This window comes from Microtus pennsylvanicus, chromosome 2 (assembly GCF_037038515.1).
Source record: "Microtus pennsylvanicus isolate mMicPen1 chromosome 2, mMicPen1.hap1, whole genome shotgun sequence".
NCBI classification, from domain to species: domain Eukaryota; kingdom Metazoa; phylum Chordata; class Mammalia; order Rodentia; family Cricetidae; genus Microtus; species Microtus pennsylvanicus.
In genome coordinates, this window is record NC_134580.1 from 85,778,930 (window position 1) to 85,793,861 (window position 14,932).

The 14,932-nt window shown below is 44.0% G+C and overlaps 1 protein-coding gene across 7 annotated transcripts; it reads right to left on the minus strand.

Moving 5' to 3' along the window:
- Nucleotides 1-1,910: 1,910 nt before the first annotated feature.
- On the minus strand, nucleotides 1,911-14,179 carry Arl14ep (ARF like GTPase 14 effector protein). Of its 7 annotated transcripts, none has more exons than XM_075961672.1 (7): nucleotides 14,039-14,169; nucleotides 11,451-11,588; nucleotides 7,760-8,245; nucleotides 5,884-6,011; nucleotides 4,568-4,792; nucleotides 3,425-4,041; nucleotides 1,911-3,303 (listed from the first exon to the last, which is right to left on the minus strand). In XM_075961672.1, exons 3-6 carry the CDS (start codon nucleotides 8,183-8,185, stop codon nucleotides 4,008-4,010), a joined length of 813 nt encoding a protein of 270 aa, XP_075817787.1. In that variant the 5' UTR covers nucleotides 8,186-8,245; nucleotides 11,451-11,588; nucleotides 14,039-14,169; the 3' UTR covers nucleotides 1,911-3,303; nucleotides 3,425-4,007. The 7 variants fall into 7 exon arrangements, with proteins under 7 accessions (XP_075817787.1, XP_075817782.1, XP_075817785.1 ...); XM_075961667.1 differs by having other exon boundaries at nucleotides 3,425-4,093; XM_075961670.1 differs by lacking the exon at nucleotides 11,451-11,588 and having other exon boundaries at nucleotides 14,039-14,179.
- Nucleotides 14,180-14,932: the final 753 nt, after the last annotated feature.

Below are 14,932 nucleotides of genomic sequence, written 5' to 3' on the forward strand. Positions count from 1 at the left end.
TTTTTTTTTTTTTAACCTAGATTTAAAGTCAGGGTCTTTCTGGGAACTATTTCAGGACAGAAGTTAACTGCATTACGATATCAGTTACTGTTCTCCAGAGAAACTGATTCAGTCGGGTGCGTGTTATACAATCCACTCAACTAGATGTTGCCGGACATCAGTAACTGCTGAAGTAGATTCTGGCAGCACAGCCCAACCATTAGATGCTGATTTACTGATCTACTTAGTAACTTTAAGTATTGTTCCTACTGTCTATTTGCCAGGCATGACTTGTTACCTAAAGCAGAATGACCTGGAGGAACAGAGGAAACAATGGTCGTTGTCCTTAACAACCCGCTGACTGCTGCTTACACCTAATTTTGCTTGCCTGCTGCCCCATCTGTGGTTTTAGAGTAATTTGTACCAGACCCAATCCTGAGGCCTTTCGGGAGCAATCCTGGCTTCCCACCACTGGCTACTGTTATGCCCAAATCTGCAAAGTCTCCCAAAGGCCAACAAGGAGACCGAGTCCCGTATGTAAAAGAGCCTTTATTTTGTGCAAGTTTGCAAACTTGGTCTCTCTGCATGTCCAACGTATTGGAATAAACGGAGAGCCCCGAGCTCAGTTAAGAGTTGAGTTTTTACAGTAGTAAAGGTGGGGGTGAGGGGTTTCTGAGGTTCAGGACCCCTGATTGGCTGACATTTGTCTAGGGGTGTCCTGGTGCGTGTGTGCTGGCAGGTGATCCTATCTACAGTGGTTGGAACGTTAGGCATTTCCTTTGGTCTGGTTTTGGGTGGTGCTTGGGGGTAATCTCTGTGGTTCTTCCTGCAACCAGGTACTGCTTCAGGGTAAACTACTGAGACTCAGGCCTCTATTAAACTTATCGATGACTGAGTCCTACTCTGGCTGTTGATAAGGGTTGGAAGTAAAGAACTTCCTTCGGGTGATCTGTTTATTTAGCTTATCATGGCCGGCTCCTACAGTGACAGAGCCTCTCTTCCACTCTTACCAGTTCCGGCATGGTTTTTTGAGGATTCTGGGGACATTGCCAAGCAGAAAACAAAGGGGCAGAAGATGGCTCATCTGGCAAAAGTCTGGTGAACTGAGTTGGATGCCTATGTAAAGGTGGAAGGAGAGAAATAAATCTAGGTGTCCTCTGACCTCCCAACATAACCATGGTGCTCACAAAGTTTCCAAAATAGTTTGCTTTCTACAACTTTGATGTCACCTAATAGAACCAACTTACAAAGCTAAAGGGTTATTTGGCTCCTAGGTTCATAACCTGTTGGGTCTTTGATATTTATTTTCAAGGAGACACCAGCAGATGTCAGCAAAAACTAAGGTGTCACATGAACTTTCAATAAACACTAAGTTTTTTCACAGGGTGACTATGATTTAAGTGGGAAGCTTCACGTGAAAGGTTGGTCCAGCTAGGACCAGCCCCCTTGTTCGGCACAGTCAACCAACTTCCCTTTTGGGAGGTTGAGAGGGGTGTGAGTAGAGAAATATGGATTTCTGGGAGGTAAAACTTTCCCAAAGATTCAAATGTTCTTGTTAAACAAACCTAACAACAGATAGGGATTCTTTTCAGTGGTAAGCTGGCTCAGCGGATAAAGTGCTTGCTGCTCAAGTAAGGATGGGTTTGGATCCCCAGCACCCACATCTGTGGGTGTGGTGGCTACCTGTAATCAGACTAAGGGGGACTCCTTGCATAAGCTGACTAGCTAGAACAGTCCAATCAGCAAGCCCCAGGGCCAGGAAGTTATCCAGCCTCAATAAATAAAGTGGCAAGGAATGGAGGAGGCATCCAAGTCAGTCTGGGGCCTGCACATCCACGTATACACGCACACACGTACACACGCACACACGTACACATGCACACACGTACACATGCACACACACATTTAAAATAATGAGCAGCAAGCCTGCATTGTTTCTAAAATACAGTCTTTATTAGTTTACTCAAGATCGGATATACATTTGTCTATAAACGCTGCAATATGCTCATTGTTTGGTCCCCAAATGGACAAAGAACAAACAGCAAAACTGTTCAAGATGTTTCCCCTTGGAAAAAGTTATTACTGTCTACAAAAAGATCTGTTCAAGGGAATGCTGAAATATAGCCATTTTATATAAGGTCTTTCTCCATTAGAAACAGACTCGCGCTGTAAGCAAAAATAAATGCCTAAAACTTGGCAGTGTGGTGACAGATGCGTGTCAGCCTGGGAAGGCTGAGGTAAGAAGTCTGCAGGGCTCCCAGGCCAGCCTCTGCTATAGAGCAAGGTCCTGCTGCAAACAAAACAAAACAATACACACAAAAAATGCTTTGAAGAGCACAAGCACATTTAAGAATTAAAAGAGAAACAAGAAAAAATGACTATAATCAAAGGATCCTAAGGATCCATTTAAAACTGGAGTCTATCTATACCCCTACAAAATAGTTAAACTTAGGAAAAAAAATTCTGCCTTTTAATTTAAAAATGTAGTTAAAAGCTTTATTGATACTACTCAGCTGAAATTCAGATCCAAGAACTATCAGTTTCTGATAGCTGGGCCAAAGAAAATTTTTAACTTAAAAGAACATTTAATTCCAAGTTAAAATTTTTATCAAAGAAAAACCAGTGAGTGTAGAGATAACAAAATGAACAAAAATGGTATTCTAATGGTCAATTCAACTCACTACACCCATACAAATTTCTCCCAGTGATTTAATCACTGTCCAGAAACTTAAGTTCTACTTTCTCTATTTTTTTCATCACCCCCTCAAGTGACATTTTCAGAACTCTCAATCCTCACTGTATGGGTATGTAGTTCTCAGAACACAGAAATAATGCTGCAATGATTTTAATAAAAATGGCCCCACTGGCTCACACATTTGAAGGCTTAATCACCACCGAGAGGAGTGGTACTTTTTACTAAGGTCTTGTTGGAGGAAGTGTGTCACTGGGCATGATGAGCTTTGAGATTTCACAAGTCCAGGCCAGGCCCAGCCTCTTTCTCTGCCTGTGGATAAGGATGTAAAGGTCTCAGACACTGCTCCAACACCTGATGGCACACCACCATGCTCTCTACCACAGTGGCCTGAGCCTCTGAACTGCAAGTGAGCCACAGGAAAATGCGTCCTCTTCTAAGAGCTGTCCTGGCCATGGTGCCTTCGTGGCAATGGACAGCAACCGCGACAAAAACCTACTTTCCTTATCATGTACTGTGTTCATGCTTTACATGGAAAAAGAGGAAGGACTTCTCCCCAGGGACTAATTCTCATAAAGAACATGAAAGCCAACAGCATGAGCTTTGTGCTCATCTCCAGTCGAGGAAAAGAACTGTGTCTTAGCACTCAGGACTCTAGTCGGAGGAAAAGAACTGTATCTTAGCACTCAGGACTCTAGTCGGAGGAAAAGAACTGTATCTTAGCACTCAGGACTCTAGTCGGAGGAAAAGAACTGTGTCTTAGCACTCAGGAATCTAGGTCTAACATCCAACAACTGTGTTGCACTGAGATCAATTTTTTGTCACAGGCCTTGTTCCCAGCTAAGGGCTGGGCCTATTTGCACAACAGTGCAGGGCCACAACACCAGAAATGCTAATAACCAAGGGGGATGAGGACCGCTATATGGCCTTTAAATATCCATCAAAATAATACAACTTGTAGCTATAAATGGACATGAAAATAAAAGTTTATGTACTCAGAACTGAAGTTTTATTTTATTGCCCAAAAGTAGTCTGAAGTATTTGCCCGTTTTGTTAATAACATACTAAGCAGGAACTTTTCTGACCAGTCCAATGTTGCAAAATATCTATTTACAATAAACAGCCTTGAATGGGAAGGGTTCACCATCACTTTTCCTGGGACAATCTTTCTGCTCACCACAGCCTCTTTCCTCAGCGATGTGGGGAAGCTTCCAGCATCAGGTTCCTCTAGGCACGTCTGTCTCCGGAACGGCAATGGCAGCAAGACTCCCATGACCAGCGACGTCAACAATTCCATTCACGACTGATCCAAATTTACATCCACAACGGTCACTGCTTACTTCTTTGCTGGCCAGGTATTTGGGTGATCACTTTTGTAAAATATCATATGGGTGACAGGGAGATAACAGACCATATGCTTTGCTGTAAGTGAATTAAATAACAGGTGTACAGAGAGCAAACACTGGCAGAACGGAAAAGCAGCTCACGATTGGCACAGAGCACGAAGCACAGCCGCTAAGCACACCCTGACTTCTGCACTGCTGAGCTAGAATTCCATGCAGCTAATAGTACACTGAGGGAAACGCGAATGTAGGAGATGGGCAGGATTCAACTAAACCCTCGCTACTGAAATCTGTGCATATGGAACCCTAAGAGGTGCAAACTACCTACACTTGTTAGATCGGCCCAGACAGGCTTAGAGCTGGCTCTGGGGAAACAACCCATCTAAATTTAGATCAAATAAACAGCTGTAAAGCACCCCCGATGCAACCAAATTCACACTGAAGTATTTCAGATTTATTTTCCAAAGTTAGGCTATAGTTGCATTTCAAGCGACAGGACTTTAGAAAGAGAGAAAGGAGTTTTAAAGGCTCATAGTTTTATACTATAAATTACCCAGCATGTTTATTATGGATTATTTCTCCTCCTTCAATCTCTATTTGCTCATACAGCCACTTGCGGTCACAGCGGCACTCTGCTCCGCATTTGGTGGACCCACAGGTGGGGCAGGCATAGAAGCATCCCAGGCAGTCCTCATCAAGGCAGTCGCAGAGGTCCATGCCACTGAAAATCAGCAGACCCTGGCTGTCATAGACTTTACTCTTTGCTGGAATAATTTGTCTGTAAAATAAAACAGTGAGCTGCACTTTATACATGCTATCTTTAAATATTTAGTTGAAAATAAGATAATGAAAAAATTAAGCAGATAAATATTTTTCTGTAAGGATCAGCACATCATTTACCAGGCTCCGGGCCTAATTCATACTCTGCAGAAGAAATTTCAGATGGGAGGAGGTCCAACGAGTGCTGAAAGACAAAAGGCTCTCCAGTGGCTCAGACGGCAAACAGATGGCGTGCGAGCCTGGTAACTGAGGTGCCTCCTGAACCCAAAGCAGGAGACAAAACAGACTCCAGTTTTCCTGACTTTCACACACACGCATCTGCATGCACACACACTCGGATGTATGCACACGGCTTCACACAGCTTACACAGGAATGGCAGTGACTTGTTTCACTAGTTACCAAATGACAGACACTGCTTGTGAACACAGACACACCCTCTAGAGGTCTGACACTCTAATCAATCTGTTTTGTGTTTCTTAATGACTTCTGGCAAATCTGGTCTGAAAATATCTCAGATCAATCAATGGAAAAACTTAAGAAAAGGAATAAAGGTAAAAATGTTGATTTCAGTTAGAAAATAGCCTGACCTGTTATAATAAATTTGTCAGTATTTTTTTGACGTACTTAATTTAAAGATATATTATAAATAACTTAGTTCTTGTTCTTTCTGTTGTTGACTGTACTAGAACTGTATGCCTACTTTGGACCTGTGCAAAATCGAAAGTACTCTTGGGCTCTCATAAGTGCAATGACCTTTTTGGTCAGCTCTCTCCCAGGAAGCAGAGATCATCAGTAGCCAATTCTGCAAACAGTAACTTTGCCAAACTCTAAGGTATTTCTTTAACTGTTTTAACTCTCACTCCAAAACATTACATCATTTACTTTATGCTACCCTTCAGAAAGAAGCTTCTGGAATTCCAATAGAAGTTTTACTTTCCTATGAGTAACAGCCAAGGCTTTTGGAAGGTTTTTACTAATTCTGAATACAACGTAGAATGACTGGTCAGAAAACTGAAAGTTAAGAGAAAAACATAGGTACCATACGGCTGGGAACAGTTAACAGCTCCAGATGATGGCCAGCAGCCTACCTGTCAGAACCAGCGCTCGAGTTCTTGGTGAGCTTCCTTTTCTCCCTCTTACCACTTTCTGGAGCAAATTCTGTCTGCTTTCCCGGGTTTGTGAACTGCAGGGAGCGCAGAGCTTTAGCAGTTCTTCCCTGGATGGAGGAAGGAGATCAGCGCGTCAGTTAGTCTCACACCAGACAGGAGGACTTCACTTAGCACCGACCCCGAGCAGCCCCACTCGGGAGGGTGCGTGGAAAAATCCACTCTTCTAGTTTATATGCCTAGTTACTATTAATTATCTGCACTGCTTTTGTTATTTGAGTCTCTTGGACTACAGGTGCCGGAGACTGGCACACTGAGTATAGCAATGGCTGTCACCACAAGGAGAGACGACAGCAAAAGACATCACACACCCAACAGCACAGAACCAAGGTTCCAAATAACAATTCTTTAAGAGGAGAGAAGCAATTAGGCTTCATGTTCTGAACTATGTAACATTTTTTAAGGCTTTGACAAAACAACATTCTGATGCTTAAGGATTTAAGTCTGTTATTTGAGGAGGTAAAAATAAGTGGTCTTTTGGAATATTTTTATACATCCAAAGTGAAGAATAAGTTGTTTTTCAAGGTGTTCTTATACACCTAAAGTCAAGACTAAATGATGGGGTACTGGCCATGAAAGAACAATGGAGTGAGGTGAAGATGCTGAAGGGATAGTCAGCAAGTGTCTACGGTGACCTTCAGATAGTGCTGGTCCTGGAGACGGGCCTGAGAGAAACACAACATACACAACTTAAAATTATAGCTGTTCATTAATTCAGCAAGAAGGAGAAAACTGAGAAAGTATGCTAGCATCAAAGATTATACAATGCTTATGAAGAGGAGTTCTGAGAAGTGCTCCGAGAGGATACACGCAGCTCCGTGAGTCTCAACTTTTCTGATACAGTCACATGACCTGCATAAAGGCACGTGGACAGGGAAGAGGCAAACAATATCTCATACTTTACAATGCAAAACTGTGCGGTCTTTGAGAACAGGAAGCCCTAAGTTTAACCTTAGCCATATCCAGAATTTAGACACAGAAGCTTTATAAAAAGTCACAAATGGCTGGGTGGCGGTGGTGCACGCCTTTAATCCCAGCATTTGGGAGGCAGAGGCAGGCGGATCTCTGTGAGTTCACGGCCAGCCTGGTCTACTAGAGCTAGTTCCAGGACAGGCTCCAAAGCTACAGAGAAACCCTATTTTGAAAAACCAAAAAGTCACAAATGGGATAATTTCAAAGGGGAAAAACTGCAATTCAACTCAATGACTTTTGGGCACTGTGATTCATGCTTGGGATTTCTAGTTCCTGGGAGGCTGATAGAATCATTGCCATGAGATTGAGGCCAGTTTTGACTACATGGAGAGGTACAGGCCAGTAAGCTACAGAGTCAGCCCCCATCCCAAAACCAAAAGAAATTAATCATATCAATTATAAACCAGGTCTTTGATTTTTTTCTCTCTCTCTCTAAAGCATTCCTGCACACAAAGGACATTCTTACTGGTATAGTCTCTCTAGTAGGTGACACATCCATTTAGCTACTTCAGCATCCGAAAAGGATCTAAGTTCCCGAGTCGGCCTCTGCCAACGATCGAAAGGCCGTTCCTAATGTCCTAAGGTCCAAGAATACAAGCTGCAGCTTTGGAGTCTAGGGCACATTAGGTTCTTTCTAAGCCCTTGTTTAGTGTTTATTCTGGACCTTGAGTGTATAGAAACATTTTGAAACATAATTTTATTTCACCTCAACTTTAAATCTGTTATATGCTAAAGAATGTGATAAAAATGTAAATATAATTCTTTACAGTTACTCTGTCTAGCTTAAGTCCCAAACTGTAGAAAGCACAAGAGCATCTATACATACATCTGACTCCGGTTTCCGTCTCTGGCGGTCATCTGAATCAACATCCACACTTCCATTAATGATCTGGGTACATTTTGGGCAAAGCTTCCAACCAGGTACCAGCTGTCTTCCAAACTTTGCGCTCAGAAACGTGGCATCATCTAAGTCAATTACATGCAGATTCTTTTTGGCTAGCTTTTTGTGTATGTTAAACGGGTCACAACATGACTTCTGTAACTCCTCAAATCTGTCAATATAAATTTTTATATGATGAAAGCAAATTGTATTATTCCCAGAGAGGGTCATTCCAGTCCTAAGCTGAAGCAGAAGCATGTCATTTGATGACAGTTCCTGCAAAGTCTTGAAACCTGTGTGCCGAGTATAGAAGGTTTTATGGCAGTCTTGTGTAGTCCGAAGCTGGACTCCAACTGAACATGGATCCATCATCCTTGAGTCTAGCACGTTTCCCCTGTTTTCTTTGTCTAGAAATTTCTTTGGTAGGTCAACCTAGAGAAAACATTAAAGACAGATTTGTACTGAAAACTGATTTGGAAAACTGCCAAAAATAGTAAAATGTAGCACTTCCTTAGAAATCAAAAGCAAAACACAGCAAACAAGAAGTAGGAAACACCACAGCCCAGGGTAAGTAAGAATGTAATTAGTCCTGGAATGTGAGAAACAGTCCTTGTCAGGTCAGAACTACACCAGAACACTCCGTCACCGCACAACTGAAGGACACATTACATGATGTAAGGAGAGAAAGAGAAGAAACAAGAACCAGCAGAGGTGCAACAGACAATGCTGGGAAACAGACCACTGTGTGCTTTACACAATATACGAAAGCCGCAAAAGACACACGACACCTTATGGAATTCTACAAATTCAGTACCATGTCAATCTATAAAGACAACTGGAAATTCTACCCCATCATGCTGGAGTTATCTGGTCTGCATGAAAGAGAAAAGGTCCAAGAAAATGTGAAAGAAAACAATGGCTGATTTACTAGAAAGATAATTAAAGACAGAATGATACTGCTGTAGTATAGACAAGCACAAACTGATTGGGGTTTGTTGTATAATGTGGTACTATAAATAGATGGGCATTAAAAATCAAAATGAAAAAGATTCTTGGCTAACACGGGAAAAGACAAATTAGATCTCTTCTGGATGAACAAACACCAGCTATAGATCTACAGATGAAGAATCACACACACAAAGCTTAAAGGCTAAAATCTTTACAAGAAAAGACAGAAGGCTTGAGACCACTGCAGTATGACTTCGTCCTCCGGGTATAGCATGACCATCCTGCAGCCATCTTGGAGTGGTGATTACTTTGGTCTGGTAACCATAGCAACTAACTGACAGTGAGACTAGAAGCACACACAGTGACACAGAAAGTGCTAAATTAACTGAAGGAAGGATTCAAGGATAAAGCCTTCAAGTAGCTGTCCCTCATGATGGGGTGAGCCTCTGAAATGATGTAGCTGTTTCAGGGTTACCTACATTCGTACAAATGACCTTATCGATATTCTATAACATAAGCCAAATAAACTCACTGGCTCACCAGGAGAGATCATTATTTAGATCTGGGGTTGGTGTCCCACCTGTGGTAAATGATGTGCATTCAGGACTGTGCAGTTAGCTGTGCAAGTGTTACGATGGCCTGAAATCGGCTGAACAAGCAGAGAATACACTGTAGTCCTTGACAAAGCCTTGTGGGATGAGACTACCAGCGATTCACGATGGCAGTTGCGTGGCTGTTGCTATGTATAAGACACCCAACTTGGTGGGTGATCTGGGTGAAAGAGAGAATGAGAAGGAAGTGCTGGTTGCCACTTCTTACAAGGATCCAAAATCTTGGAACCGACTAGGTTAGTCGGAAACTAGGTTAGTGAAAGAGAAAACAAGGTAGAAATGATCACAATTTAGTATGCAGAGGGGATCCTTAACAATGGCCTGGAACAGGAAACTCAAGAGCATTCTGCCCAGAACTCCCTGAATAAGACATAAGGCCCTGGGTTCAATCCCCAACGCTGTATAAACAGGAGTGGGGGAACACTCCTACAATCTTAGCATTGGGGAGGCAGAACGGTCAGAAATTCAAGGTCATTCTCAGCTTTTAAGAAGGTTGTGGAGGCTAGTCTGGCTAGACTGTTTCAAAAGAGGGAAAATGTTATCTCGGAACTCAGGAAGTTTATTTTTAGAAATTCCAGCTCGTAGAGTACTATAATATTTGAAAGGTCAGGACTGGAGAGATGGCTCAGTGGTTAAGAGCACTGCCTGCTCTTCCAAAGGTCCTGAGTTCAATCCCAGCAACGACATGGTGGCTCACAACCATCTGTAATGAGGTCTGGTGCCCTCTTCTGGCCTGCAGGAATACAAGCAGATAGAATACTGTGTACATAATAAATAAATATTTAAAAAAAAAATTTGAAGGGTCAATTGTTAAGCTGCCTGTCCGATCACTGCATTTTTAAAAATGTGTATAGGTTTTTGGCCTGCATGGAAATCTGTGTACAGGGTTGGTACAATGCTACAAAGTGAAGCACTGGATGCCCTGGAACTGGAGTTCCAGCTGTTAGCTGCTAGGTGGGGGCTGGACGGTGCTCTTAACTACTGAACCATCTTCCTAGTCACAGTCACTGTACCGTCTTAAAGTAAGGATCTCTCTGGTGTCACCGTTAAAGGAGAATTGTCTATAGTTGTTACCAGATACAGGATTATCAGTCAACTTTGTCAATTTGTGCTTCTGATATGCATTAAAAGATTGTATTTTAATCATGCCCTACATAGTGCTAACAGGTTAATCCCACCTGTCTCAAATTATATCTAACTGGGCAATCCTGTACCTTTATCTGGTAAATTTGACAACCCCATTTTCAGAGCCTTCTAGTAAGCACAGAGCCTTTGCTAAACTTGGTTTTCTGAAGAACAAGTTACAGGAACTGCTCGTGTAAATGCCATAGCCAAGGGTTAGTGCTTCATTCTCACACAAGGATGTTGGTTCTACACAGCTGGCTCAGCGTTAGCCACAAGGACCCAGGTGTTAACCCTAGAACCCACAAAAGCCAAAGAGCTGAGTGCTCTGGTATATACTCTAATCATGGCATTGGGGAAATGGAGACAGGAGGGGCTCACTGACTAGGGAATCTAGCTAAACAGGGCACTCCAGGCAGAGCAGAGAGACCCAGCCTCAAAACACACTGTGGAGAATGATTGAGGAAGCCATCCAACATCAATCTCTGGGTTCCATGTACATCAGCCTCCCCCGACCCTCCATCACACATATAATCTGATCAAATACTAAGTGTTCAATAAAAATAAAATTTATAGGGCTGGAGATATGGCTCAGTGGTTAAGAGCACTGGCTGTTCTTCCAGAGGTCCTGAGTTCGATTCCCAGCAACCACATGGTGGTTCACAACCATCTGTAATGAGATCTGGTGTTCTCTTCTGCCCTGTAGACAGAACAGTGTATGCATAATAAATAAATCTTAAAAAAAAAAGAGCTAGTTCCAGGACAAGCTCCAAAGCAACAGAGAAACCCGGTCTCAGAAGAAAAAAAAATGAAATTTATAAACATTAAAATTCAGGGCCCTACAAGACCATTTACTTGGGTAAACTACCAGTGAGTCCAGGCAGGTGGCCTGGAGTCATCAGTTGGCTTGTGCGTGTCAAGAGTCAGGCTAGCCATCCATCGTGAGGGTCACTCACATTCTGCTTTCAAAGTTCACACATGGGTTGTTCCTTCTCTGCTCCACTCCCCCATCCTTCATTGCAGCTCTCTGCCTCCTCTAGGTTAAAGTTCTGCCGCACAGCCCTTTGGATCTGTTTACTCATGTGATCTGTGTGCTGGGAACAAGGTCTGCAATTACTAAGACATTTCTTCAACAGCTTCATGCTGCTCCCCTTACCTGCAAGGCTGCTCTGTTCTTCCAGGATACTGATGCAACCCCACCCTTAACTAACAGTCAGAAACACAGGTTCTGTCCTGGAATTTAGAGATCTGTCTGCCTCTGCCTACCAAGAGCTATGGTTAAAAGTGAGTGCCATTACGACAGCTCAGAAACACTTTTACTACCTGTTCACTCTCAGACCCAGCAAAAACCAGAACCACACTGTCTGATGGAATCTGCAGTAAACAGGTGGGGAGGTCTGATGGACTTCCTAACGCGCGGTGGACTACATTAGTCTGGCCTCCATTTACCTGTTTCACCATGAACATCTTACCAGTAAAACACCTTTTCATTTAAACCGATTTCTAAGCAGTTACTTGGTTGATTTTTGCAAAACTCATCATGCACACTTGTGTGACAGTAATGATTTACCAGTCTTTCCCTTCTGTGAAAAATCAGTAAAAGGCTGCTGGCCCATGCCTTCAACAGGCAGAGCTCTGAATTCCAGGTCAGCTTTGGTCTACCCAATGAGTTCCAGGACTGCTCAATGAAACACTAGCTCAAACAATAAATTAAAGAAACGAATAGGAAGGATCTGTGTGCTCCAGACATCCTTTCTGATGACTATAGTATAAAAAATTCCCAAGGCAAGAAAAGTAGTTTCTACTAACAAGTCCCTAACAAACACTACCCCCCTAAAACTTTTTGCTAATTTTGATCTCATGAATTTGAACCATTGCTCCCTAAACTTAAGGAAATTTTCCAATAGTTCTAATAAAACCCAAGTGTTCAAATACCTTCAAAATTATACCTAGACATTTCTAGTGACAAATACTAACATAGAATACATTATACTTTTAACTTCTGAATGGATCAGCATCATTTTGTTTTCCAAAAACACCTCTGACAAGTATTGAACTAAACCATTTGCTCCAGGTTCTCCCCACCCCCGAGACAGGGTTTCTCTGTGTAGGCCTGGTTGCCTTGGAACTCACTCTGTATAACAGGCTGGCCTTGGTCCACCTGCCTCGGCCTCCTGAGATTAAAGGCATGACAGACATTAGGGGTTTCATCCAAGAGGAAGCTCGGGATTTCCAGTGTCTCTATTTATTTATGAATAATGCACTGAACTGCTTATTCCCTCTCTAGGTCCATCAAGTCTGGCCAATCACTGGCTGTCCCAGCAAAACCTCAGAGTATGGTGGTTCAAGGGTTACATGTTCTCCAACCAGATCAAGCCGCCTTTACATCCCACAGACTCAAAGCAGTTCTTCCCAGCATCACTGCAGAGGGGAAGGCAGGCACTCTACAGTGTGTTTTCCACCAACCCCTGCCAAAGACTAACTGCAAGTCTTTCTGCTCATCACACCTGGTTACTTGTTAGTCCCACCCCAACCCTGTATGGGACGCAGGCATTAAAGCCCCTTTGTTGTAGCCACATCAGAATGATACAAACCATCTGACAGTCCAACACACACCTATCACGTACACTATACTAGGGTAGGAATTTAAAAAACAAAACCAAATCAACCCACTAAAATGCTTAACCAAACCGTCACATGACTCGGGCGGAAAGATTGTGAATTTAAAATTTAAAGAGGGGGCTGGAGTGATGGTTTGGCGGTTAAGAGCACACTGGTTGCTTTTCCAGAAAACCTGGGTACAATTCTCAGCACCCCCATGGTGGCTCTCAAACTTCTGTAACTCCAGTTCCAAGGGAATCAGACGACTTATTCTGACCTCCCTGGGTACCAGGCACACACTGGAGCACAGACATACATACAAGCTGAATAACATACGTACAAAATAGTTTTTAAAGTCGGACGAGGTGGCATACGCCTCTTAATCCCAGCGCTTGGGAGGCAGAGGCAGGCGGATTTCTGTGAGTTCGAGGCCAGCCCAGTCTACAGAGGCTTCCGGGACAGCCAAGGCAACAGAGAAACTGTTTTGAAAAACAAACAAGCCGGGCATAGTGGCACGTGCCTTTAATCCCAGCACTCGGGAGGGAAGCAGAGGCAGAGGCAGGCGGATCTAAACCAAAAACTAGAGTCAGGCCCGGTTACTCTCATCTGTAACCCGCGCTACTCAGGTGGCCGAGAGGGCTGGCGGATTGCTTGGGCAGTTCAGCTAGAGCGAGTCCCCAAACTGATGAGGCTGGGGGTGTACAGCTCTGCAGTGGAGCCCCGCAGCTTGCGCGAGGCCCCGGGTTCCACTCCCACTGCAAACTACAAAACTGCAGGCTGTGGCCCAGAAGCGGTGGCTGACCGACTGCGGACAGTGCAAGGCGAGGTGCCAGGCTGCTGCAAGCCACAAGCCCCCTCCGCCTTGCAGGCCTCCCCTCCCCTCTCCTCCTCCGGGTACCCCGCGGCCCCCCACATTCAGGTGCTCCCCGCAGCGTCCACTCACAGCCGTGCGGCCCGGTCTACTCGAGCTGCCCCGGCACCTTGGTCCGGAAGCACAGGATCTGCACAGGCCAGACTCGGCGTTCCACACTCCCGCCTGCCCCGCGCGGACACCGAGAGGACGGCAAGTGCGCCTAGAGAGACCGCGCGCACCATAAAGACGAGCCGGGAGCCGCCTAGAGCGGAAGCCAGTGCGGCCGCCTCCGGAGGCGGAAGGTCTGAGTTTGGGGAAGAGGGGAGATGACTCAATCCAAAGCAAGAGTTGCTTCAGATGTTCGCCCTGGGGTGCTTGCGGCCTCCCGCGGGGATCGGGAGTTTAGGAAGCTCTTAGCAACCACGAGCTTCCTTAACCTCGTTTGCAAATCTGTCCTGTGCAGGTTACCAAACGTAGGCACCCAGGTACCCTCACACCCTGGAGGAGAGTTAGTTAAGAACAACTCAGGAACGGATTCTTTCTTTCTTTCTTTCTTTCTTTCTTTCTTTCTTTCTTTCTTTCTTTCTTTCTTTCTTTCTTTCTTTCTTTCCTTCCTTCCTTCCTTCCTTCCTTCCTTCCTTTCTTTCTTTCTTTCTTTCTTTCTTTCTTTCTTTCTTTTCTTCCTTCCTTCCTTCCTTTCTTTCTTTCTTTCTTTTCTTTTCTTTTTTCCTTTTTTTGGATTTTCGAGACAGGGTTTCTTCGTAGCTTTTTGGTTCCTGTCCTGGAACTAGCTCTTGTAGACCAGGCTGGCCTTGAACTCCCAGCGATCCGCCTGCCTCTGCCTCCCGAGTGCTGGGATTAAAGGTGTGCGCCACCACTGCCCGGCCGGACACTTTATTTAAATTCCCACATTTTATTTATTTTATTTTATTTTTGTTTTTTTCGAGACAGGGTCTCTCTGTAGCTTTGGAGCCTGCCCTGGAA

Excerpts from the sequence above, each read along its gene's own strand:
- Arl14ep (XM_075961665.1), bottom strand. The coding sequence starts at position 8,185 with ATGATGGATCCATGTTCAGTTGGAGTCCAGCTTCGGACTACACAAGAC. Across the intron at positions 6,012-7,759 it reads GACGGAAACCGGAGTCAGAT|GGAAGAACTGCTAAAGCTCT; the intron begins GTATGTATAGAT and ends TCCTCCATCCAG. Across the intron at positions 4,094-4,567 it reads ATCCATAATAAACATGCTGG|CAAAGCATATGGTCTGTTAT; the intron begins GTAATTTATAGT and ends ATTCACTTACAG.